Genomic DNA, 24,771 nt, shown 5'->3' with positions numbered 1-24,771 from the left:
GGCTACCAGGATGGGCAGGACCTGAAAAGCTGTTCCCAGGGAGACAGACATGCTGACATCTAACTCTATCATTCCATGTTGCTTTTTCTGCCCCTCATATTTGCTGATGCAGAAGAGGCATAGGCAGAGGATGAGAATGTGAACAGAGCCTGGCAGTTAGAGGCCGAGAAGCTAGGCAAGCTTTCCGTGGCTTCAAGTTCAGAAGGAAGAGCCTGACATCCCGTGCCTTCGATTGGAACCCATGGAAGGGTGGCACCCTAGGAGAAAGGATAAACTAGACACACGGCAACAGGAAGCCAAGGCTACACAGAGATAGGACCAAAGGTGGGGAAATACAGCACAGGTTCAGAAGTGGCCCAGATGCTGGTGTTGTTAGACACAGGAGCATGGGCAGGATAGAATAGAATAATGGAGTTAAAACGATGGAGGGTGAATATCAACGAGAATGTGTCGTGTATGGGGTGGTGGAGGATGGAGTTAAGAGTCCTGTGCTCAGCCGGGCATTGGTGGCGCATGCCTTTAGTGCCAGCATTTGGGAGGCAGAGGCAGGCAGATCTCTGTGAGTTCGAGGCCAGCCTGGTCTACAGAGCAAGTTCTAGGACAGCCTCCAAAGCAATAAAGAGAAACCCTGTCTGGAAAAAACAAAACAAAACAAAACACGGGGAAGAACTGCCAAGCTTTTTTTAAAAATTGTTTTTTCCATGTCCAGTGCGGCTCTCTGGCTAGTAGCCATTGACTTCCTCATTACTGCCTACCTTCCTTTTCAGTTAGCTTTTTTTAATGTTTTACAATTATTATGTAAGAATGTGAGGAAAGGATTGGCCCTTCAGTGTGTCTGCATGCCAGCTGTCCATGGCCTGTCTGGCTGGGACAGAGCTGTGAGTTTGCTCAGTTTCTGTACTGTGCCATCCTGAGGTGAGCTGGCTCAGGTTTTATTGGCCTGAGTCCCTATAAATCTAGCTTAGCTTTCAAGGGGATTTACAGGGTTCTTGTGGTCTGGGATAAGAGACGATTGGGCGGCTTTAAGCCTGGCACAAGACCTCAGCCATCAGGAGCCGCTGCTGTGGAGGCCTTGTCCAGGTTACAGGCCCCCTGATAGCTGTGAATACCCCAACACTCCAGCCAGTGAGTGGGCCTCGGCTTCCCATCCTGCTAGGACGTGGAGATGCAGGAGAAACCTGGCCATCCACCTCTCCCCGCCTCTCCCCTAGTCGCCCGGCTCACATCAGTGTTTCATGTGATAGGAAGAGGGTGAGGAAGCGGCCTGCTAGAGCAGGGATGGCCTGAGAAGTTCTTCACGCTCTGCCTCTTCTGTGTCCCTTAGGTGGGCTTCTCACTGGGCCTGGGGCTAGGAAGCACCAAGTCCTCTGTGCTCTGTGATGCCCCCGCTGCCAGGGCCGGGCACGTGAGATTCAGTTCTCCTGTTCCCACTGCTCAGAGGGGAACTCTGAGGCTCAGCAGAGCCCGTGGTCACTCACAGTCCTGGGGAAGGGCTGCGGGCAAGGCACTCCTGGCCTGAGGCTGCCCTTTTGTGGTCACTGCCCAGGAGAGCAGGGTTAATCCTCATGCCTGTCAAGAGACCAAAACACAGGGGGCTTTTTCAGAATGCGGGCTCTGCCAGAAGCTGTGCCAGGGGCTCTGTATGCATTGTCTCCTTTAACGTGTGCAGCCACCCCTGCAGCTGAGATTCTGAACCCATTTTGCATAGGAAAAAAACTGAGGCTTAGCGGGGAAGATCACTCACCCCGAGTCAGACATCCAGGAAGGCAATGGTGGACTTGGACTTTATCTTGGGTGTGTGTGCCAAGGTTGCTCAGTTCCCCAAAACTACACAGAGTAGACATGAGAGTGAACTTGACATTTCACAGACATCTACTCTCTCAGCATCTCCAGCTGCCTGCTGTGAACCTAACTATGAGCCCGAGAAGGGACACATCCTCAGCTGATGGGTAGGATGGGCAAACCTCCGCAGCCGGGCCCCTGTTTTCTGCGTGGAGAAGGTTGGGCCAGTTCACATCTGGAGCTAGGCCTGCTAACAACAGTTCTGAGACTAAGATCTTTGTCCTGGGGCTATAGCGGGCATGTGGAGGAGGTAGAGTTTTATGTGTTCCCACAAGTCAGTATGGCAACACAGCGGGGGGGGGGGGGGGATCCAACTCTGGGGATAGAGATGCGATGTGAAGGACCAGCCTGGGCTGTGTGCACAGCTGCTCACAGGGTTTCTGTGAGCCAAGGAGCTCCTGGAGGCCTGAGACCAGGCAATGTTCTGGAGGAGAGGGACTTCCAGGGCTCAGGACCGGTAAGGGCATGCCTTAGCAAAGCGTTGTAAGAATGAGAGGTAGCACCCGGATGGATGGGTGAGCCCAGGCTGTGGCCCTAGAGCCGGGCTGGAGCCCCATCCAGTGTGCCCACCAGGACTAGCCCTGCTCGGAGTGGTTGACTGTCTCCCCACTGTCAGGGCACCCATAAATGTCTCCCCACTGTCAGGGCACCCATAAATGTCTCCCCACTGTCAGGGCACCCATAAATGTCTCCCCACTGTCAGGGCACCCATAAATGTCCCCCGCTTTGTAGATGGAGGGAAGTATAGCAGGTCCAGACTGAATCCCTGGCTCCGTCCGCTGTGGTTGCCTTTCTTATCATGTGATAAAATACCCGTACAGACTTAAGGAAGTTTAAAGCTTCAGTTGACAGTTTCAGTCCATGACTCTGAAGGCAAGGGGTCAGGAGCACGAGGCAGCCATTCATTCATATCATGGCAGCCGAGAGCATGGGCCAGAAGCCAGGCCTCACTATAACCCTCAAAAGCCTGTCCCAAATGTTTCACAGCCTCCTAAAACTGTACCGTGCTGGCTGGGGACCAAGTGTTCAAAAATACATGGGCCTGTGAGGGACATTTCGTATTCAAGGCATCACATCCTAAGAGCCAGGGACCTGTCTTTCCAATGAAGTCCTGCTGGAAGTGCAGCCCCTCCCGCTCCAGTGCTGTTTGGGTTCCTCTGTGGCAAAGTGGAGTAGCCGTGGCTCCCCAGTCAGTTGCTGGCTGTCTATTGGTTGCATTTTAAAGAAATACGTGGCTGACTAGGTAGCTAAGTCAGTCAGGCCCATCTAAGCCCTGTACTTGCTGTGTGGACTTGAGCAGCTTACATGCCGCTCTGGGCCTGCCTAGCCAGCTCCTGGGAGCTGCAGTGAAACTCACAGTTGAGGACTGTGGAGTTTTTATGAACTGTGAAGTGTTGCAACCTGTCCCTGCGTGGTGCTTGTTGGAAAGCAGAAGTCAGTAACCATGTAGGCTTTTATGGTCTCTGCAGGAGGCTCCCCTGGGCCTTGGATGCTGAGGGCGGCAGGTTTCGTCACGAAGCCATGTTCCTGTGGGAGTCACCTTGAGTGTGGGTCTACTTTATACTCAAGGCATTATGGCAACTTTACAAAGCTTCTGGCTATACAGTGAGAGCCACTTGCTTCAGACTGGCTCATTGGTGCTTAATTCAGGCTGCTGAGCCCTGCATTTGAGGAACCTGAAGCCTGGGGGTTTGTCCTTCAGAGTCTGACTTTGGACCATCTAGACCTTGCCTGCCTGGAGGTAGACTGCCCTGAGGAGCCCTGCCTGAGCTCCAGGAAGCACAGACTAAGTAACTAGCATCATTCTTACTCTTTGAGTGTTCAGTATAAGCTAAGTCCCCGTCATATGAATTCCATCGTCTCCCTTGTCACCACAACCCTATGAAGTAGGTGCGGCACCATCGTACAGACAAGGAAACTGAGGCTAGACTGGGAAACCAGATCAGTTTCTCACCTGGTTTCAGAAGCGCTAGTCCAAGCTCTTCTGTGAATGTGCTGTGAGGCCACACAAAGTTCTTTACGTTTTAGAGCCTGTTTCTTCAGATACTGACGGAACAGATGGTCAGTTCCAGCCCTGACTGTGGAGGATTTCTCACCATTTGTCAAGGAGCTTCATGGGCTTGGAGAAAGCCAGCATGTAGGGTCCATTCTTGGTTGCTATGTGACCTTGGGTGCCCAGAGCTCCGGCACACAGCTCTGCCACATTCTGAGGTCAGATCTCCTCACAGGACCTGGTGGAGTACAGGAGACAAGGACTTGAGTAGGCTTGGGGCACCAGCCAGTGCCAGCTTTGACCTCAGAGCCTCTCCCCTCCTTTCCAATGTCAGTTGTTTGTTTATTGTAGGGAGAGCTCTTCCTGACTCCAGCAGAGAAGCTGCTGAAAGGCCCAACCATTGATCTACTGTTTGTTGCTGATGACTCTAATCAGCTCAGCCTATCTTTCCTGCGTGAGCTTGGCAAACCAGTGAGCCTTACTCTGTCTGCTTTCACTGAAGTCCTGTTTGGGGACACTTGCTAGGGAAGGGAGGGACAGGATAGGACAACCCTTGGGTCTCAAAGTCCAAGAGGTCTAGGCTTGAATTGTGTCCCTGAGCCTGGTCAGAGGCCTTCCATCTCTTCAGCCCAGCTGGAAAAAACGAGGAAAACTGCCACAAGCCTGCCCTTGGATGGGGACCAAGGCTTGAGGAAGGGCTGACTAAAAGCATCACCACTGCTTCCCAGGCCCGTCACCACTGCTCCTCAAGTCCACCTCCCTTCTCCGCACTCAGCCTTGTGCCTGCAGGAGGAGGTGCGACCCGGAGGGCTCAGAAGGTCCTGAAGGAAAGCTTAGAGCCACCCTAACCTCCAGGATCTGGGAGAGATCCTGGCAGAACAGCCCCCTGTGATGCTCTTTGCTCCAAATACCATTAATGGTTATAAAATTATCCACAGTTTTTGGAGGCCAGCCCCAGAGTTTGCCTCAGTGGGACAATAAAACTGCATGCAGAAACGATCTGGAAAAGGCAGGACGGCCAAGCAGAGCCGGAGTTAAATGAGCTGCAGCCGGCTATCATTAACTCAGACCATTCACATTTGTTACCAGGGATTTCTTTTTAATTAAAAAACAACCAAGTTATTAAAGCATAACCCTAAGAAGGGCTGGCTGGGCAGCCGCCGAATCCAGCAGAGCGAGCGGTCCACGCAGCAGGACAGGCCAGTGCCACCAGGGAAATGGCATGAAACATATGTTATATCGAGCCCCCATCCAACCCGGGGCCTTGAAAGTCGTGCCTTCTCATCTGTACCCTGTGTGTTCAGAGATGGGGAGAGTTGGCGACATGGTCTCAGCTCAGCTAGGACTGGAGTGCCTGTCTTAGAAGGCCACTTCTTATTACACAGAAGCCGTGCTGTGGCGTTGGGGCCTGGCAGACTCAGGACAGGAGCCCAGCACAGATTTCTAGCTATGTGTTCTTGAGTGGTCAGTGTAATTTGCATGAGCCTCAGTTTCCCCGTGTACTAAATAGAAGTAAAAATACTCATAACGCCTTGGCAAGCAGTGGGGAACCCATGGCTTGTATGAGTGGCCTCGTTGCTGTCCTTGTCCTTAGCTTAGGGATTTCCTTGTTCTCTTGCTCAGGGCTGACAGTACCTGGACTACTTGGGCTGTTTGTGACATTTTGTCATGACCCTAGAGCATTTTAAGGTTTCAAAGTGACAAATAACCTAAGAGTACTCTCCATCCCTGGGGCTCCTGTAGGTGCTAGCACAGTGTACAGCCCATGGCACCCAGAGGAGCAGGGGTCAGACACACATCGATGTGTGCCTGAGTTGGAGTGAAGAGGCTCATGCCATAATTCTCAGGACCCAAAGCACCACCCCCGGAAGTGAAAGGGCATAATTTCCAGATTAACTGCCCTTGCCCATAGATGAGCAGCTGTGGCTGAGGGGTGATGAGAGAGGCTTACAGCAAGCGTGTCTGACATTTCCGTTCCCTTTGTAAGGTTTTTAGGGTCAATCAAGGCATTCCCAACCTTGACAGGAGTGTAGCGTGTAGAGCATAGTCGGACCATCGGAGAACCACAGGACACAGAGACACAAATAACCATATTGTCTGTGGTGTGATGTGATTTGGGGAGCAGTACAGAGGGGGCTTTGGTACCAGGTGGCCCCAGATAAAGTTGGACAGACCCCTCCTTGACACGCGTGCCCAGAGCATCTCCAGTTCCAGGGCCCACTGGTGCAGCATCACCGGTCCAACCCGAGGCAGACCTGGGATGGCACCCCCAAGTCCAGCAGTCCGAACCCAAACCCCTGCCCCGGGTCTGAGTTCCTGCTCCGAGATGGTTGCAGATAACCGTCTGCGGGCATCGAGGCACCCTCGGTTTGGCTCACCAGTGTTTCACAGTGTCTGATTCACAGAACTCGCTGTTTGCTGACAGTCATTCAAGCAATGGAGCTTAGCATGCACACCTCTGAAGATTTTTGTCACAGGTTCTGCCAAGTGACTCTGGGGGTCAAATAAGGTGTCCCGAGCCTCAAATGCAGCAAGGTGTTCAGATGGCTTCAGGGTGCTGTCCTCTCCCCAAGCTCCCTGGTCACTCACCTGTCTCCTCTTTCCTGTTGTTTCTGCCTAGTGAACGGGAGCTACGGGCACTGTTCAGAGAAGAGCCTGCTGGACCTGGACCTGGCCGAGGGTCCCAGCCCCTCCTGCCACCAGGGTCTGTTTCTCCCTGCAGGGACCCCACCGCCCCGGGGTCATCCCCCTGTCTGCGAGAGGCTGCTTCATTTCCCCCTCCCTAACAGGTATGTGTCCATTCCTCTCCACCTTACCTCGTCTGCCCGGCTACTGGGACACACAGAGAAACTGAGGCACAAAACAACTAGGGATGTGACCAAGTCTGTTGACACAGAGGTGCCTGGTGTAGGCCCTCCTTGCTTTGCCAGTTGATCTTAAGGGACACACAGATGACTTAAATGAGGTACATGTCCCTGTTTCACAAGCTGAGGTGGCTCCACTTGCAAGTTTCTGTGGCAGCACAGTGTTGATCCCCAGGAGCAACATGGCTGGAGCCTGCTTCACAGGCAGGAGGCTCTGGACACCGGCCCCGATGCTGGTGTGCACTCTGCTGCTTCACCATCCACGTAGTGATGCTCTGTGCCAAGGGTTGGGCCAGTGCTGCAGTCCTTGGGGGTAGGGGCAAGGGTCTCCATTCCAGGAGTGCTGAGCAGTGGGAGACTCACTAGATAGGAGAATTTCGATTCCCTGTGGCCTTCTTTGCTATCCATGGCACTTCTATTTTGAAAGGGTTTATTCATTTGGTCAGGCTGTCATAATAAATGTCATAGACTGGGTGGCTTAAGTAAAAGACATTTATTTCTCACGGTTCTGGGAGGCTTCCAAGATCAAGGTTGATAGGTTTGGTTTCTCCTGACCTGTCCCCTTGGCTGACAGCGGTCACGTGGCTATCCCTTTATCTCTAGGGTCTGTGCTCCTATCTTCTAAGGGAATCAGACATATTGTAGTAAGGGCCTTTGTAACTCCAATTAGTTTAATTTCATCCTTAAGGCCTTGTCTCCAAATGCAAGTACTCTGGAGGTTAGGCTTCCAGCATACAAATTGGGAGAGGCCAGTCCAGCCTATAACAGGATAAGTATCTTTTAGGCTTCAAGTTGCCCACTAGTTAGCAATAGTCACATGTGTCTGCTACCTGGATTAATCACCATGGCTCTGGCAGAAAGCATTGTTCCTGGGGGGGGTAGGGAAGGGGAAGATTAATTTTATGTTAGACTGTGCCAAACCAAGATGTGATTGTGGGTTGTTGTTTTAATTTTGCTAAAAAACAATCAGAAGCATCATTTGTCTTTTTAAATATCAAGGCACAGGAGAGTCTGTATCCAGAATACTCTGCTGGCTTAGTGTCAGATATACAACCTCTGGATTGGCTGGATTTGAGCTGACACTTTTTTGTTGCTGTTGCTTGGTTTGGTTTTTCGAGACGGGGTTTCTCTGTATTGTTTGGAGCCTATCCTGGTACTCGATCTGTAGACCAGGCTGGCCTCGAACTCACAGAGATCTACCTGCCTCTGCCTCCCGAGTGCTGGGATTAAAGGCGTGCACCACAAAGCCCATCTTGAGCTGACACTTTTAGATCACCTCATTTTTTAAAAGAACGTGGCCCCTTTCTAGACCATGTCTAATCCTAGTCCTGCCTCTCTGCATCCTGTTGCCTCTCCCTGTCTCTAACCCTCACTCTTCCACCTGGGTTTCTTCAGTGGTCGCCTGCTGGTTCTCTCGCCTGCAGCCTAGTTCCCCGTGTTAATGACTGCTGCATGTGAGTACTGTCTCATTGGGTCCCACAGTCCTGGGGCCAGGGCCCTGGTCCCCCTGCTGTCGAGTGGCAGCCATGGAATGCCTACTATGAGTCATAGGGTAGATACTGACCTCCTTAACCCACAAATGGCATAGTAGAAACTGAGGCAGGGAGGATGTGTGACTTATGTCACCAGTCCAGTAACATCTACCTGTGAAGCAGTATGGAGGTTTAAATAGCATTAGCAATATCCCAGTTTTGTCATTTCTGTGCTTAAAATGGGTGCCCTACCCACCCCCACTATGGCCAGTAGAATGTTCTTACTTCTGTCACTAGCTCCCCAGGAAACTTTGGGAAAGATAACTGGCCTTTAGAGCCCCTTTCTTAATCTATAAAGTACTAAGAGAACCACACAGTAAAGAGGCCTCTTGTCAATCAGGAGGCCTCGGCGGCAGACCCCAGCCTCCACCCCCTCAGCTACCTCTGTGATCTTCTGGCTCTGTGCTGAGTGGGCCCGCATGTTTGCAAGGCCTTGGCCTTCGAAGCTCCTCCCCCTGGCTCCCTTCGTTTTACTAGAACTCCAGTGTTTCTCACAGAATGTCCATGCTCTCTCAGGGGGGCAGCTTCCCAAAGACAGAGCCTGGACTTAAAGTCACCGTGTTCTCAGCATCACACAGCACTGAGTGACGAGGCCTCAGCCCAGGCTATAGGCTTTGAGGCCACAGAAGCTGAGCCCCCTGGGTGTGAGGACCTCGCCCAACACACCTCTATTGCAAAAGCTGATTACTCAAGTTGGCAGCTCTGCAAAGAGTCCAAGACAATGATCAGAAGGTTTATGCCCTTGACTTAGGATGTTGATGCCCTAAAGAAACGGCATGGTTCTCACCAAGTCATTTGACAGGTAGGATGCTGGCTTCCCAGTAATGGCATTGTCACAGTCCTGGGACTCTGTCTCATAAGGACCCAGGTGTCTGCTCCTGCTCCATCACCTATGGCTTTGCAGGGACAAGCCTGTATAAAACAGGTGACGTGCGTCCTTTAAAGGTTTGCTCCTGTACCAAGTAGAACTTAGTATCCATCATCCCCACTGTTAGGATAGAGTCAGCTCTCAGAGGGGTGCCTAGTGCATCTGGCTCTCAGCCACTGTGTTCTCAGGGCTCTGGCCTCACCGTTTCTAGAGAGAATTGTAGAGCAGCCAGAACCACCTGCCAGGCCACCCAGAGACAGAGAGAAAAAGCCAGACCCTGCTACACCCGTGAGACTTCAGGCTGGAGCCTCCCATTCTTCCCACAGAGGCCATTCCGACTGCTGTCAGTCATGTCCCTAACACAGCCAGATGCTGCAGCCATTCCTCTTAGCTGATGTCAGTTCATGGACCTGACCCCATTAGTAAAAGCTCCTGGTGCTTTCCCCTGCCTTGTCTGCCAGCCTTCCTCATCCAGCATTGTGCCCCGCTAAGCAGCAGCGATGGCTTCATTTCTCTAAGTTTTACAAAGCTCCTCCTTTCACATTGACTCTTTCAGTAGAACTTGCTGCTGGCTGTGGCAGGCCCAGTGCACCCACCCTGGGAATGGAATGCGCGTTTGCTCCTCAGCGGAGATGCAGGGAGGGAAAAGAGCTCAGTGGACACAGTCAGTAGCGTCTAAGAGACAGACCTTTCCCTCGGGCCTCCAGTCAAGGAGAGCTTGCGGCCAGTTCTGCGCAGGAGGTGGAAACCAGGATCCTGGCTTGCTACTACATGATGCTCAGAATTCTGGGCCACCCTGCTAAGACTCTAGACTTGAAAAACGCTGCTGAACCTGAAGTCTCCCCCAAATGCTAGCCATAGCCTTTTGCCCACAGTGCTTGCTTGAAGGTCAGGGGGTGGGTCAGGGTTGGCCCCAGGGACGCTGGGAGGCAAGCAAGAAGCAGTAGATGGTCCAGGCTCTGGCAAAGGGCTGCATCCTCCCGGTGTCCTCGTCCGTCCCCTGCTCAGCCTCCTCTGCCTCTTCCATCTCTCTCTAGTGGCCTCTTCCTCCTCTTGCTTCTTCCCTTCCCAGCTCTCCCCTGCCCTTGGCACCGCCAGTTCTGGTCTTTCACACGCTCTGTCTCCCTGCACCCCTCCAGGTCTCTGTTGTCGTGCGTCCCACGAGCCCCTCCTGACCCTCACCACTGGAGAGTGCTACCCTTCATAATCACTCTGGTCCCTGTCTTCCAGGTCACCCAGACCTCAGGCTATGTATGTGAATGGCAGCCTCCCAGCAGCTCAACACATCAAGCAGGAAGCCCTGCCTGACTATCAGGCCATGGCCAGCGCCCACACACCCCTGCCCACCCACTGCCGGGCTCCGTCTTCCACAAGCCTGCAGTCAGAGCTGGACTTCCCAGGCCGAGGCCTCACTAACCCTGCCCCTTCCTGCTACCTTCTGGGCAATGAACCCATCTCGGGCCTCGGACCCCAACCTGAGGCCCACCTCCCTGAGGGCAGCCTGAAACACTGCTGCCTCCTGGGCCTGCCCCCCGCCTCTTCAGCCTCCTCTTCACCCTGTGCGTCCTCCGACATCACTCCCGTCATCCACTCCTCCCAAACAGCTCTAGTCAGCTGTGTAAATGGACTCCGAAGCCCACCTTTGCCAGGAGATCTGGGGGGCCCTCCCAAGCGATCACAGCCTGGGCCTGCGCCTGCACCCAGCGATGGCCATGAGGGCAGCTTGCAGCTTGAAGCATGCCGGAAGTCAGGCTTCCTGAAGCAGGAACCCATGGACGAGTTCTCAGAGCTCTTTGCTCCTCACCAGCAGGGCTTGCCACCCCCCTACCCGCTGCCTCAGTTGCCAGCCGGCCCCGGCCTTGGAGGCCTGGGGCTAGGCCTGGCCGGCAGGATGGCGGTGGGGCGGCAGGCATGCCGCTGGGTGGACTGTTGCGCGGCCTACGAGCAGCAGGAGGAGCTGGTGCGGCACATCGAGAAGAACCACATCGACCAACGCAAGGGCGAAGACTTCACCTGCTTCTGGGCTGGCTGCGTGCGCCGCTACAAGCCCTTCAACGCCCGCTACAAGCTGCTCATCCACATGAGGGTGCACTCGGGCGAGAAGCCCAACAAGTGCATGGTAAGACCATCCGTGATCCTATCCCTGGGAACCCTGGCAGGACCTCCTCGTCCTTGTCAGGTGTCCTGTCCCCGACGCTGGAGCATTTGATGGGCATTAGATGTAATTTAGCATGCCACACAGCCTGGGCCACGTGACCTCTGAACCTAAAGCAAGCCTGGCCAGACTTGTCTTTTCCCGGTCAGCCAAGGGTGGCAGATGGCGAGTCAAGTGGAAAGTGTGTCCTCCTTTACCTGGTATACTTCTACAGCACTGGCTTCTAAAGAGAGGTACTGGATCCCTAGTGCAGGCTTGGAGCCAAGGTCAAGGGCCATCGTAAAGCCCTGCACAGAGCCAGCAATGCTCGGGCTGGCGTCGACACAAAGGTTTGGGGAGAAGCGTGTGTGCATGAGCACTCATGCAGATACACATGGGTTAGAAGCAGGCGCCCGGGCCTCTCACCCTTCTGGCTGGTCACGTCCATGTTTGCTGTAGTGGAAAGCCTTATCAGAGGCTAGGGGCGGGATCTTAGTCCCCATACCCATCCTCTACCCTCCCGAAGCAGCAGCCTGGGGATGAAGGGCTGGGGTTCGAGGCTGTTGCACAACACTAACAGCACAGACCATGCGTGTCTCCCCTTCTCAGCTGCCAGGCAGTAATAGTGCTTCCAGCCTGTGGTTTCTTCTGATGTGCACTTGCCAGCCTCACTTCCGGTCTTAGAAGGGGCTCCAGGTCACATGGTGACATTCGTGGGGCGTCAGGTAGAAAGCGTTGGTAACTGTGGTGTAAAGTCATTCTCTGGGGGCCATACTTGTCCTCAGGGCTCATCTGCTTGTGACACTGTGAGCTGGATATAGACTGGGTGTGTCCTAGTCTTGAAGGATAAGGAGTCGTCAGTTCGTACTTAGGCTACACGGGCAGCCTTGAGGAGGTAGAGGCTGCGCTTGTGAGCTGGTGGATAGCACAGAGGTGTGGGGGAAGGGCACTGAGCTGGTGGAGAGTTTCACTTGGGGCAGAGAGTGTGCAGGCGGGAGGGCTGATGGCTGAGCTAGTCTCGAAAGATGTCGCATCCATGTGGGGTCTTAAGACACACGGCTTAATGAAAGATGGAGAAGATCAACAAGTCCATAGACAAGGGCTGCTGGCAACAGCCTGTCTTTCCCAGGACGCCGAGCCCCAGTTTTCAGTCACGTCTTCCTCCTGCTGGGAACCCACAGTGTCTGTGTGGACCTTGGAAGTAACCTGAGGTAGCCAGCCACGTTCTCATGCCGGGGCCCTCGGTGCAGAATCCCAGCATCCAGGAGTGCCCGTGAGATAACTAACCTAGGCCTTCCTTGAGGCCCAGTGTGGGGGCCTGGTTGCTCCAAGCATCCTCCGGGTGTCTCTTGGTCAAGGTTCCCACCTGATTCCAGCCTCTACAGGATACTGGGGACCTAGACTTGGTTCTGTCACAGTCCTTGCTCTAAAGGACCTCACATTCAGGGATGTGTCTTCAGGCCATCAGGCTGTGACAGGCCTTGATGGTGTTTGAAGAGGCCCAGGGAGAGGAGCCCAGAGGGCTTCCTGGAGGTGATGTTGATGTCTACTGGGGGAATGCATTTAGTCTTTGCCAGGGCACTATGAAACCCAGGGCTTTCACATACGGAAAAGCAGGGGTCGGAGTCAGATGGGTCTGGCCAGCTTCCCACACTCTTGGCTTTACCCCCTCCAGGTTAGAAGCACAATGATGACATTTTAGGCAACTTCATGTGATCTTCACCACAGCTCTGTGAATAGAAACTGTTCACCCCCACTTTATAGATGAGCAAATGGAGGCTCAAAGGTCACCCCACTAATCAGAGGCAAGATAGCAGAGGCTAAGAATCACGACAATAGTGATGATGAAAACAAGTTGTCCAAAATTGTAACACTGGAAACCACGGGAGTGGTATTGAACCCACATCCCTGTCCATTACGGTGCCCTTGTTAATTTAGCTGCTTCTCTGGGGCCCTGTCCAGTACGGCCATTTCCAGTGGGAACCTCAGTGGAGCCCCACCCCAGGCTGCTCCTGTCCACGCCCACAGTGGGTGAACTCTCCCTTATGCTGGTGGAGTTGGTAACCAGGGCAACGGGCAGACCCCGGCCCACACCCAGGTGAATAACAGCTCCCATCCCTGTAAAATTATTAATTTCTCATGACAGGCCTGTGCTACTATGTCTGTAATAGACAAAGGAATCTTGGACCTGAGGCCTCTGGAGGACAGGAAATAGATGAGACGTTTTGATTGAGGAGTAAATGGCCCACTAAAATAGCAGTTAATCCTTTTATTATCTTCCCAGCAGCATTTCCACAGCTTTCATGAGGTAAGCTCCCCTCACCCCATCTAACTGCTACACCCCCGTGTTGGCAGCTGGTTTAAATTTAGCCTGTGGATCCTCTGCTTGATCGGATACCAGGGAGCCTGGGTGTGGAGAGAGGAGCCTGCTCCTCAATACTGCCCCTTAGTCCTGAACCCTGCTGGCCTCCAGGTAACCCCGCCCTCGCCTGGCCCTGCCCTGGCCCTGCCCCTGCCCGGCCAGCCTTGCCCTGCTCAGTAAGAAGCCTGAGGAAGCTTCTAGATCTCCCTGCAATATCCTGTTGTGGTTCGTGTTGCCCTGTTGTCTCAGTCTTACTAAACCCGGGGCTTCATCTGCGTTACCATAACAAGCCTATGTCCAACCCAAATACTGACACGGCGCCGCGAAGACGTGGACTTTGGGAAGATTAGTCCCCGGCTCTTTTAGGTTGGTTCCACCAGACAGTCAGAATCCTCGTCGTCTGAGCACAGAAGCCTGCAGCCGTGAGGCAGAGAAGGAAATAGCGGCTTCTCAGAACAGCCCTGCCCTGCTGTGGGTTCTCAAATAACAACAGTGCCCAGTGCTCCCTTGCTGTGGTGAAGGATTTTAACAGCACGGATACCCCGTGTGGAGAGTGTGAGCAAAGCTGCAGAGCCCACCTAGAATCCCGCATACCTGTCTCCCGCCCTGACTCTGCCATTTGCCAGCCCTGTGACCTCAGGCGAGCGACTTACCCCTCTCAACCATGGAGTACTAATTTATAAAATGAGGCAATAATAGTACTTAAGTTCCAGGGCTGTTAACAGGATTGAAACAGATGATTCAGGGAGAGCACGTAGTTAATCCCCTTCCTCTCCATCACCTGCACTGGTGTCTCTGGGGTGGGTGCGCTGGTCCTTTCAGTTTAGGACAGGCGTGCTTAGGGCTTTTTATGGAGGACAGAAAGAAAGCAGGGCTCAAGGGAGACATTGGTGGTGGAACCTGGTCCTGAGGTTGCTGAGTCCTGCAGCCTCCACTGCCGTGAGGTGGGCAGAGCAGCTTCAGGAGCCCTGTGGGGGTGGCTCTACAGCTCTGTCACCTGTGTTTTCTAGGAAGCCCTATTACGTCTTTTCTTGATGCTTCTCTGAGCCAGACAGAATCTGCACGGTGTCCGTCTGTCTGTCCTGACAAGCAGGTGAAGTCTAAACCATTCCCCGTCCTTCCCAGCCCTGCCTGCCCGCCATAGGCTTCTGTCTTTTACACCTCTCCTGTCTGTCAGTCTGGTCCAGGAGCCTTTGAACAGTGACCTGGGCATAGCTGAGCATTACTGACAGTGAGCCAAGGAAGGTAAAGCCCAGCCCCTGGGAGTTCCTGGGGCTCCACCCCTCCCTGGGCCCAGAGTTACGTTCATGCCTAGCCTCAGACTCCTCATCACCTTGCCTCAGCAGTGCCTTCCCCTAAATTGAACCCTGGTGCTGGAGGAGGAGGGGAGGAAGAGAGGTTATATTCTGAGAGTCTTGCTCTTTTGCAAGGACAGTGTGAACCTCAGCTTAGAACAAAGCTGGGCAAACTATAAGGCCCAGAGGGGCTGGTCAGCTTCTGGGGTCACAGTCTCTCAAGGACAGGGAGGGACCCTTAGAGCTGAGAATGGGGGTGGCTTTTGAAGTCTGAGATCCTGTTAGCGAGGGAGGTCAAGAGAAAGGGGGGAGTAGGTACCTGCAGGGACCAGCTACAGCCGGCCATGAGTCGGCCTGCCATTTACTGAGGACCCGGCTTCTGATGCCCACAGCCAAGCAACTCTGTCACCTAGCCCAGCTACACCCAGCAGCACTTGTCCAGTCCTGGCAGATAGAATCCCTGACCATCTGCCCTGCGCCTGGCTCTTGAGCCCAGCCCTTTCAAGTTGGGCATATTTTGAGGCTTATCACACCATCCAAGCCTCATCCCAGGGACTCCCTGGGTCCTGAAGTGTCTGAATGGGCAGGTCTGCCAGTGCTTCCCCATGTGTGTAGACAAGATATCAGGAAGGCAGAACCAGAGAGGGTTGTCAGAGCCTGGTGTTGCACAGCAAATGCATCGCTGTCAGACTGATAAAGCAAACACTGGAGAAAGTTTAGGCTGAGAAAGTGACCTGTACACAAGGAGAGTCATACTCCCTGACATACCTCTCTGAGCAGAGACAATTGGGAAAGATACCCTGATGTCAGCCTCTGGCCTCCACATGCAACCACACAGGCACGTTCACACACACAGAGTGGGGACATCCTTGGAGCATGCAGGGCACAGGGTTCCCATCCCACTGTGACATAGGGAGTGGCATCCCCGTTGTACAGGTGGGAAGGGCAATGCGGACAGCAGTGTGGGACAGGTTCACACTCAGGCCAGGACACCGGGGGTAGGATTGAACCTAGAGCTCAGCCTGACTCCAGGCGTGTCCTAGCCACAGCTACAAACCACCTCTCAGGTGTGGAGTCAAGTAAATACCCAGACTTGAAATGTATTCTGCAAGCGAGGGTTACGGGGGGATCAACTCTGGTTTAATTGCGCTCAGGAGCCCTCTGTCAGATAGGGAGGCAAGCCACTAAGTCACCCAGAGAGCCTCTTGGCTGTGACTTGGTGGGTTCTCTGCGGTCTGAAAGGACGAATACATCACCTGAGAGCAAGCCCCTGGCCCGGAGGTGGGAGTTGCTAGCCAGGTTTAAAGGCTTCATAATGGAGTGTGCTTTAAGACTTCTGCCCCTGGGAACCCTGCAGCAAGAAGTCCAGAGGAGCCACCCTGTTCCGCTAGGTCAGGTCACCCGCCCTGCTGTGGAAATAAGGTCTGGGTATCACCTCACTCCAGGGTTGGGAGATGCCTGAGTCTGAGTAGGGAAACTTGTGAGCAAAGACGACTTGTGAGTTGGCATCCAGAAGTGTCCTTAGGACCAGCCTGTCTGGGGTCTTGTCAGTCCTCATCCACCTCATTAGGAGACAGGGAAGTCAAAGGCAGAGAGGGGCATCAGGGTTCACTCACCCAGAGATCTCCAGCAGTCTTGTGATGCCCGCCGCCTCCTGTCCTCCCTCCAGGCTTTCTCTCTGCCTGGGCTCCATGGGGTCTGCTTCCTCCCAGTTCTTTAAGTCCTGCAGGCCTTGGCTTCTGGTTTTAGCATCTGCAATGCCTTTCCTAGCCTGTCCTTCACATGCCTTCCTGCTTGCCTCCTTCCCTAAGCCCACTGTTCTCCCTGGAACTTCTCGGTGTGGCCAGTCGTCTCAGAGACTGTGTGACATTTCCCATTGCTGTGACAAAATCATCTTGGGGGGGGAGTTTCCACGTGGGAAAGGCGCTGTAATTCATCATGGCGGGAAGACGTGCTGGTAGGATTGTGAGGGAGCTGTTACTCTGTCTGAGGTCAGGAAGCAGAGAGGCATGATGCCGGCACCCACTCTGCTCACACCCTTTCACTCAGTCTAAGGCCCCAGCCCACGTAATGGTGCTGCCCACATTCAACGTGGGCCTTCCCTCCTCATCAGCATGCCTGGAGGTATGTTTCCATGGTGATTCTAAATCCAGTCAGGTTGACAGTGGAGGTTAACCCTCAGAGAGACTGTGGCCTGGCCTTGGTGGCAGAGAAGCAAAGTCTACTTGCTAGGTCATGGGCCTTCCTGTCCCAGAGCTGGGCCAAGTTGTCTAGAACGGTTCCCTGTGAAGTCATGACCCTGGCGAGACCCTAATGTTGTCAGAGCTTTTCCACAGGAAAGCGTGTACCTGGAAGCTGCCATGAGCATGTGACTGCTGGAAACCTGACTAAACTACTCAGCCTACGTGGTTTTATCTGTGAAGGGAGGTGACAGGGCCGTCATGTGGGTTCAAACAGCAGCCCATATGAAGCTGTGATAAATGGTTCTGACTGCCTTGGACAGTTCCTTCTGAATGGGGGTGGGGGTCCCCCAAAGGACCAGGAAAGGCTGTTGTACAAAGGGTTCTGCTGTGGGCTGGCTTTGTCAGGCCTCTTCGTGCTGCCCTACTGTGCCTGCTCTTCCATACCTGTACCCTACACCTGCCTACCACAAGGTCAGGCCCCTCCCAACACATGTGGGTCCAGAGCTACCCAGAACCCATGTAAAAGATGAGGCCCTCCTGTAATCCCAGTACTCTGCAGGTGGAGACAGATGATCCCAGGGACAGATTGTTAGCTAGACTAGTGGAATCAGCAGGCTCTGTTTATGACCCTGATTCAGTAAGTAAAGTGGTATGATGGAGAAAGACATTGACTTCAACTCCTGACCTCCATACACAGATGCACGCACACATGAGACCACACACATACACACACACACATACAACCACATAGACACTCACACATGCACACATGCACACACGCATGCACGCATGCCACGAGCCAGGGGCTAGAGAGCCAGGCTGGGCAATGGCCAGTGCCCATGTTAACCACAGGTTCAGATCTACACTCTGCCCTTTGGCCAACTGAGAGCTTGCAAGTCCCACAATCTCTCCAAACCTGGATGAAGGGAACTATGTCATGAGGGTGAAATGGATTGTGACTGTGGAGATGGTGCTGTGTCCTGGTGCTAGGAGGAGCTAGAGTACAGGAGCCCTGGAACTTCTGGGATGAGAGTCCCTGGGAGCAGCAGGCTTAAGGGACTAGCCAATTACTGTGAGCTCAGCGCTGCTCTGCGGAATATGAAAAACATTAAGGATTTAAACACACACACACACACACAACCTTCTGAATCGAATTTAAAATAACAAAAGAAAAACAGCTTTTGAATTTAATGTAAACAGAATTGAAATGATTCCCTTGTTGGAACGAAAGAGTCAGATAAAATCAGCAGCGACTCTGAGAAAGTATCCAGACTGCCTTTTCCAATGGGATGTCATGGAGATGGCAAGCTCCACGGTGAAGCATTAAGCGATCCTGTCTCTGGTGTGTGGCAGATGCCTGGCCATAGCTAGCAGTGGCTTCACAGGGACGGTACACTACGGACTTAATCAGGGCACTGCCCTGCCTCGTGGGAGCTGGGGCCTTGAATTGCCCCAGACACAAGGTGCTCCAGAGAAGGGTCGGCTCCCCCTGCAGAGCCCTCTGGGCTGCTCTGTGCTCTCCTTCCCTTCCCCAGCCTCTCAGCAATTTCACTGATACTCTGGGTCAGGTTGAATGAGAGAAGTAAGGGAGATAGAATGGATAGAGGCCTGGGGTGAGGTGGGGATTTGGATGGCATGGCAGCAGAGACAGAAGCTTTCCCCAGGAGAGCTGGGCTCTGACACGCTGATAGGAACAGACCAAGAGGAAAGCTGCTACAGGAGAGGAATGATAACCTTTGCCTTTGGTGGGTGTGTAGAAGTGCCTCCTTGAGTCTAGGTGGAGTTACGTGCATGGTGACTGGGTACAGAGTGGAGATTGTAGTTGGGCCTCCGTAGTCCTCAGAATCCAGTAAGCAACTTGCACTCTACCCCAAGGGCAGTGGAGAGCCCCAGGAAGGCCCTAAGCATGAGAGTGGCACGATCAAGAACTGACTTCGATGCAGGCACAAGGGTGACAGACAGCAGGCAGACTCTAAAGCCTTTGAAGGGGAACGGTCCTCATCCAGAGCCCTCCTTCCCAAGATCCTTCGGAGCAGCCTTGCTGGGACTGTGCCCCAGAGGCAGGGTTTGGTTGTCAGCCAACACTGGGCATCCCCCTGGCTGGGCCCAGTCAGCTCACATCTGCACGCAATTGGGCACCAAAGCCCAGTCCCCATTAGAAACGATGCCCAGCACATTTACCAGTGGGAAATGGGAGAGACATTTCCCATCACGTGACCGGGTGAAGTTTGCACAACTTCTCTTTGTTTTCCATCGTCCTCCACAGCACATCTTCCTCCACTGCCAGAGCTGGGGCCACAGAGGTCTGTGAGTGATTAGGGCACAGCTGCACCTCCTTGCCCTGCATTCCTCCTGCATGGGCAGTGGTAGGAAGAGCCAATGGATCAGAGGCTATGTGGTCTTTAAGGGTCTGGGGACTGAGATGTGGGGAGTCAGCCTCCTCTTGCCCCTCTCTAACCTTGGCAGCCCCCCTGATGGACCTGCTTTGTTGGAAACAAAAACCCCAAGGAGCACAGAGCACAGTTGGGCCAGGGGGCTCCACAGGACTGTGCATCCTGGGTGAGCCCTGCGGTGTGTGGATATGAACACGGCTAGCCGAGTGATGATACTCAGTGGGAGCCCCCTAGCAGGGTTTTTGTGCTTGGGAAATGTGCGGGACACAGTGGGAACACTGAAATCGACAGGGTTACAGCTAGGTTAGTCTCCTTCCCCAACTCTCTGTCCTATGTCTTCCCATGATCCTTGGTTGCCTTTACGCCAGGACCGAGCCACCCACTACACTTCCCAGCTCTGCTGAACCTGGTGTTCTAGGAATCCATTTGGTCTGTGGTGTCATTTCTGATTAGGCTCCATTGTCAGGAAACACAACTTTGGCTCTTAGTAGAGAAATGAGCCGTTGATGTCCCCTGTACTTTCTTATGCTCTGCACCTGTACCCCGTCTCCTCCCAACCACCCCGCCTCAGGCATCCAGAATGAGGGAAGGGATTCATGCAGGCCACAGGTCCCGCCGCCCAGATTTGTTCCTTTGCTATGTGCACATTCGGAAACTGAGGCCTGTAGGAAGGGCTTGGATTGCTGATGGTCACAAAGCGATGGCCAGTATCCATGCTCCCTGCCCCTTCGTGCCTACTGGACAGGGCTGTCCTCTGCTGGGTGCCTGCTGTGTGCTGGGCCCTGTGCTGAGGGTTCCGATGCTCACTCTCAAAACTGGCTGCATTGCACGCGCTGAGGAAGAAGCTTCCAGGATTTGGCATCTCATCTGGTATTTCCTCCACCCGTCACATCACCTCAGTAGCCGATCTGAGAGTCCAGGACATCTAGAGATGGCCTGCGGAGTTCAAGGCAGAAATGGCTACCTGTGTTCAACAGAATCACCTTTGTCCTGGGAATCTGGTGCTCAAGGCGCTGCCAGGCTGCCTCCAGGGAGACCTTGTCGGCAGTGGGTTTGTGCCTCACCTACTGATGTGTGCTGGAGCAGTGCGGTGACTGGCGGTCAGAGGCCATAGTTAGTGCCGTCCCACAGTCCTGGCGTGGCCAGCAGGAGGAGACAGTCAGCAGTAAAGGGAAGGGCAGGTGGGGTCCTCCTGGACCCTGACCCTAGTTTTCCAGCCATGCTGGCCTCCTGGCTACTTCCAAACATGCTGAGCTCATTAGAACCACGTGTTCTCTGCATGGCTGTTCCCGCTGCCCAAATGCCCCTGCCCCAGTCTGACCTCCATGCATTTAAACCCTTGCTTCTATGTCACCTTCCCTGACCTGTAGGCTACTCTGTTGGTTCCTACCATGCAGCTATAAACTCCATGATGTCTAGACTTTTTTGGATTTTGTTTCTTGCTGTGCGTTCAGTGATGTCACCAGTGCCTGGATTACAGGTATGTGAGCCACAGGTATTTGCTAAACAAATGTGGCCCAGAGAGGCTGAGGTGAGGCCTTGGGAAGGGCCTGTTAGCAGGCTTATAAGTAGGGTGTGTAGGGGACTCAGCAGTGCCAGGTGAGGCTGAGTTGGACCACCCAGGGAGCCCAGCATCTGGAGCATAGTGGATGCTGAGCACTTCCCTGCCCGGTTCCTTCCTTGCTCCATCCGCAACACTAGTCCTGAATCCCTGGAGCATCAGACACCAAGAAGACGCCCGCCATCCCCTTTGCCAGCTGGTTCCCATGATGTTGCCGCAGCTCGGAGAGAAATTTGCAGTCAGGTCCCCACACGGTAGATCACTAGCACTCAGGCGTCACTGGACCACAGAGCCTAGATTCATGGTCAAGGCCACAAATGGGGTAAGGGTACCATTTGGCATTGACTGGCAACAAAAAGAATCGTGCAGCCCAGGGATGTAGCAGGGACACGGTGGCACCACCCAAAACAGCCGCTGTGAAGAGTGGGAAGGAAGCCGGCTGTGTTAGGGGGGGAGTGCTATCTCCTGATACCAGACGCCCCTGCCACTGCTTCTGTGGTCCATCATTTGACCTTGACAGATGTCCACTTTATGGATGACAAAATGGAGGCTGGGAACTGGAGTGCAGTCCCTGGCCTCACACTGCTCTGGATACCTGTGTCAGGAGGTTCTCTGCAGAGTGTGAGGTGGCAGGGAGCTTGGAGGCAGACCTCAAAGACAGTCACGTGGACCAGTGGTGGCTTTGGAGCTGGTCCCAGCACTTAACCTGCACCCAACAGGTTTGGCTGAGATAAGAGCTGGCACCATAAGCCCTGGGCTTCCCCCTGACCTGCAGGAGGGTGGCCCATCTCACAGGAGAGGGAGGGGACAAAGAGGAAGGGATAGGAAAGCCGGGGTGGGGGCGTCCTTGGACTCCCACCTTAGAAAGGGTGAGGATCTAGGCTTCATGCAGGAGCAGACTATAGCGAGCCCCACCCCTACTGGTACGAGTTGGCATTGCCTAGAATGCAGATAAGCCCATGATCAGCAGTTCTCAACCTGTGGGTCTTGACCTCTTTGGGGGTAGCATATCAGAGCTCCTGCATATAAGATATTTACAATTCATAATAGTAGCAAAATGACAGTTATGAAGTAGCAACAAAATAATTTTATGGTTGGGGTCACCACACCATGAGGAACTGTATTAAAGGGTCACAGCATTGGGAAGGTTGAGAACCACTGCTCTAGATGCTTCTTCACTCCTAGGAAGACCTAAAGCCTGTTCGTTACAGTGGCGTCGGCTGACCTAATGTCTTGTTCCTGGCTGGGGAATGATAAATCTGCTCTTTCTGGCTGGGGTTCGTATCTGCTCTCCAGAGTACTCTCATCTTGAGACCATTGTTCACCTTCCCCAAGAGGACACAGCCGCCAGTGGTGAGACCCAGGCGGGACAGGCTGCTGCCACATGTCTCCTGGGGTATTTCGATGCAGAGTTGTGTTCCCAGCCACTTCTGCCTTTACGGCTTCCCCCGGTGAAGTGGGCCCTGCTGAGTACTGGAGAAGACAGATGTGATTCCCAGAGCAGGGGCTCCCAGTTCCATCCGATAGGAACAGAGGGGCTGCGGGCTGCCTGCAGTCAACACCTCCGCAGGAAGCCGGCTGCTTGCTCCTGGAAAGCACCGGCCCTTTAATTGTCTCCACATTGAGAACCAGGAGTGTCTGTTCTGGTGAAATCAACCAGGGACCTCCTCCCATGGCCTGCCGAGGAGGGGGGCAGGGGTGGGGGTGGTTTCAGCCTTTGGAGAGCTGTCTGAGGTGGTTACTAGGGTCCAAATTAGATGCACCTGGCGGGATCCTGGCTTCCTCTGGTAAATTCATGATCAGTGGACAGAGAAGTGCTAGGCCTCAGGTGGGTTGGGCAGGTGGGACTCGACAATGTGCATTTCCTGTTGGAGAAGTGGGGACAGTGAGCAGGACCTTGGGTCTTCATGGCCCTCTCAAAAAAAATTTTATTTTATGACATCAACATAAAGACAAACAGGTTAGTATCATCTTACTAACTTATGTTCAATCTGTGTCTCCCCCAAAAGCCAAGCCAGCCAAGGCGGAGTGGGGAGTGCCACCCTCAGTGGCTCCATACCCCTCCCACCTCGGTGGAAAAGGGAGGCAGGGGAAACGCCACAGTGGACTCTTCTTCTCTAGGTCATTTTCTTTCTTAGCAGGGAGTTCTTTCTTGTCTTTGTAGCTTTTGCAGAAAAAGATCTACAGCCGGGCATTGGTGGTACACGCCTTTAATCCCAGCACCCGGGAGGCAGAGGCAGGCGGATCTCTGTGAGTTCAAGACCAGCTTGGTCTGCAAGAGTTAGTTCCAGGACAGGCTCCAAAGTCACAGGGAAACCCTGTCTCAGAAAAACTTACATGCAGTTAAGTTGACATCAGTCAGAGAATGTGTGTTGGAAACCTTAAGCTTGCTTAGTTAACTAGATTGAAACCTACATTTTCTTGAAGGTCTGACTTTCAGAATTCTTTTCATCTAGGGAAGGATGTGGACCAGCCAGCTTATGTATCGGGGCTGACTTTGACCTGGGTACTGGCCCCTTATGAAGTCTTGATGGGAGCTGCTTGAGCCAGTGGCTGGAGAAAGGCTAAGCAAACAGAATTTCTGACTAATATGCTGCTGACATTCCATAAGAAATCATTCAGTCTTGTACTTTGGTCTTTGAGAAAAACCAAAGGTTGTGAATTGTGGAGTGACGATGCTCGTGTCCCAGTCTGTATTATTCTGTCCGTATGACGCATTTTACAGAAAAGGGACTTGGAGGAGTGACCTGGCATCGGGCTTCTGCAGCCAGCAGCCTCTCTGCAGACTTCAAGGCTCAGTCTATTCCTTGGGGCTAATAAAGTCCCTTTTTCAAGGAGTGTGGAACCGGGTGCGCCCCCAGGGTCTCAAGTGAGAGAAACACTGATTGTCCCAGCTGAGGTAGGCCAAGGCCATCAGAGGAGCACTAAGGAGGAGGCGAGGGGCATCCAGGAAGAGGCACGTGAAGAGCATCCATGGGATGGTTGCTCAAGCCTGGCCTGGCAAAGGAGGGAGCCGCTACCCGCTGGGAAGAGCCATCTGTGGCCACATGAGGCCCATATACTCATGTGGGGTGTTTCGGCAGATAACATGTAGAGAGATGCACAGTCTGCAGGCCCTGGACCAACAAGCAAGAAGCCTACATCAGCTCCCCCAGAGCCCGCCATCCAGGCCCGTGGGGTGAGAGTGGGATGCTTTTGTGGTCTTGGTGCCGTTGGAGTCCGTCACTCTGGCAGGGTGTCCCATCTGCCAGGCTCCTCTGGTCCAGGCCCGGGGAAGGCCTAGGTGGTCTTCCCTGTTCACATTTCACTCCTTGCTCCAAGAAATCTTTGAGTTTTTGGTGTCAGGTATGGGGCACACTTGTGATGTGAGAGGGAGCAAGGAGAGACCGTGGAAAGAGGCGGGGAAGCTGTTGGGTGGGGACCAAGAGGAGCGGGTGAGTGCCTGAGTTCCTTGGGCAGGTGGGTGGGTGGCAGGAAGTAGACACAGGCTGGAGCCCCTGTCCCTGTGCTGGCCCAGGCTGTGCATTTGAATGCTTGGCCCTGTGGCGTGCGTGCTTGCGTGCGTGCGTGCGTGCGTGCATGTGTGTGAGCGTGCGGCTGGCCACTTGCTCTCAGCAGCAAGCGGTCATCCAGGCAGAGTTCTACAGGCATTTGTGGCTACAGTGGGCAAGCAGCTGAGAAGAGCCAGACGACAGACCATGGGGCTCATCTAACTGGGCAAGGACGGAGGCCAGAGGGCCCAGT

General features: G+C 53.7%; 1 protein-coding gene across 1 annotated transcript in view; it reads left to right on the top strand.

Moving 5' to 3' along the window:
• Glis1 (GLIS family zinc finger 1) overlaps window positions 1–24,771 on the top strand; it is a 185,943-nt gene that overhangs the window by 106,691 nt on the left and 54,481 nt on the right. The window contains exons 2-3 of the mRNA XM_005072153.4: window positions 6,456–6,624; window positions 10,330–11,218. Of these exons, the coding sequence (XP_005072210.2) occupies window positions 6,456–6,624; window positions 10,330–11,218 (1,058 nt within the window). The remainder of the gene's footprint in view (window positions 1–6,455; window positions 6,625–10,329; window positions 11,219–24,771) is intronic.

The sequence above is a fragment of the Mesocricetus auratus genome, unplaced genomic scaffold (assembly GCF_017639785.1).
Source record: "Mesocricetus auratus isolate SY011 unplaced genomic scaffold, BCM_Maur_2.0 Super-Scaffold_100014, whole genome shotgun sequence".
Classification (NCBI taxonomy): Eukaryota; Metazoa; Chordata; class Mammalia; order Rodentia; family Cricetidae; genus Mesocricetus; species Mesocricetus auratus.
The sequence above is the reverse complement of the archived record's forward strand: the minus strand, read 5'-3'. Positions and strand labels throughout refer to the sequence as shown.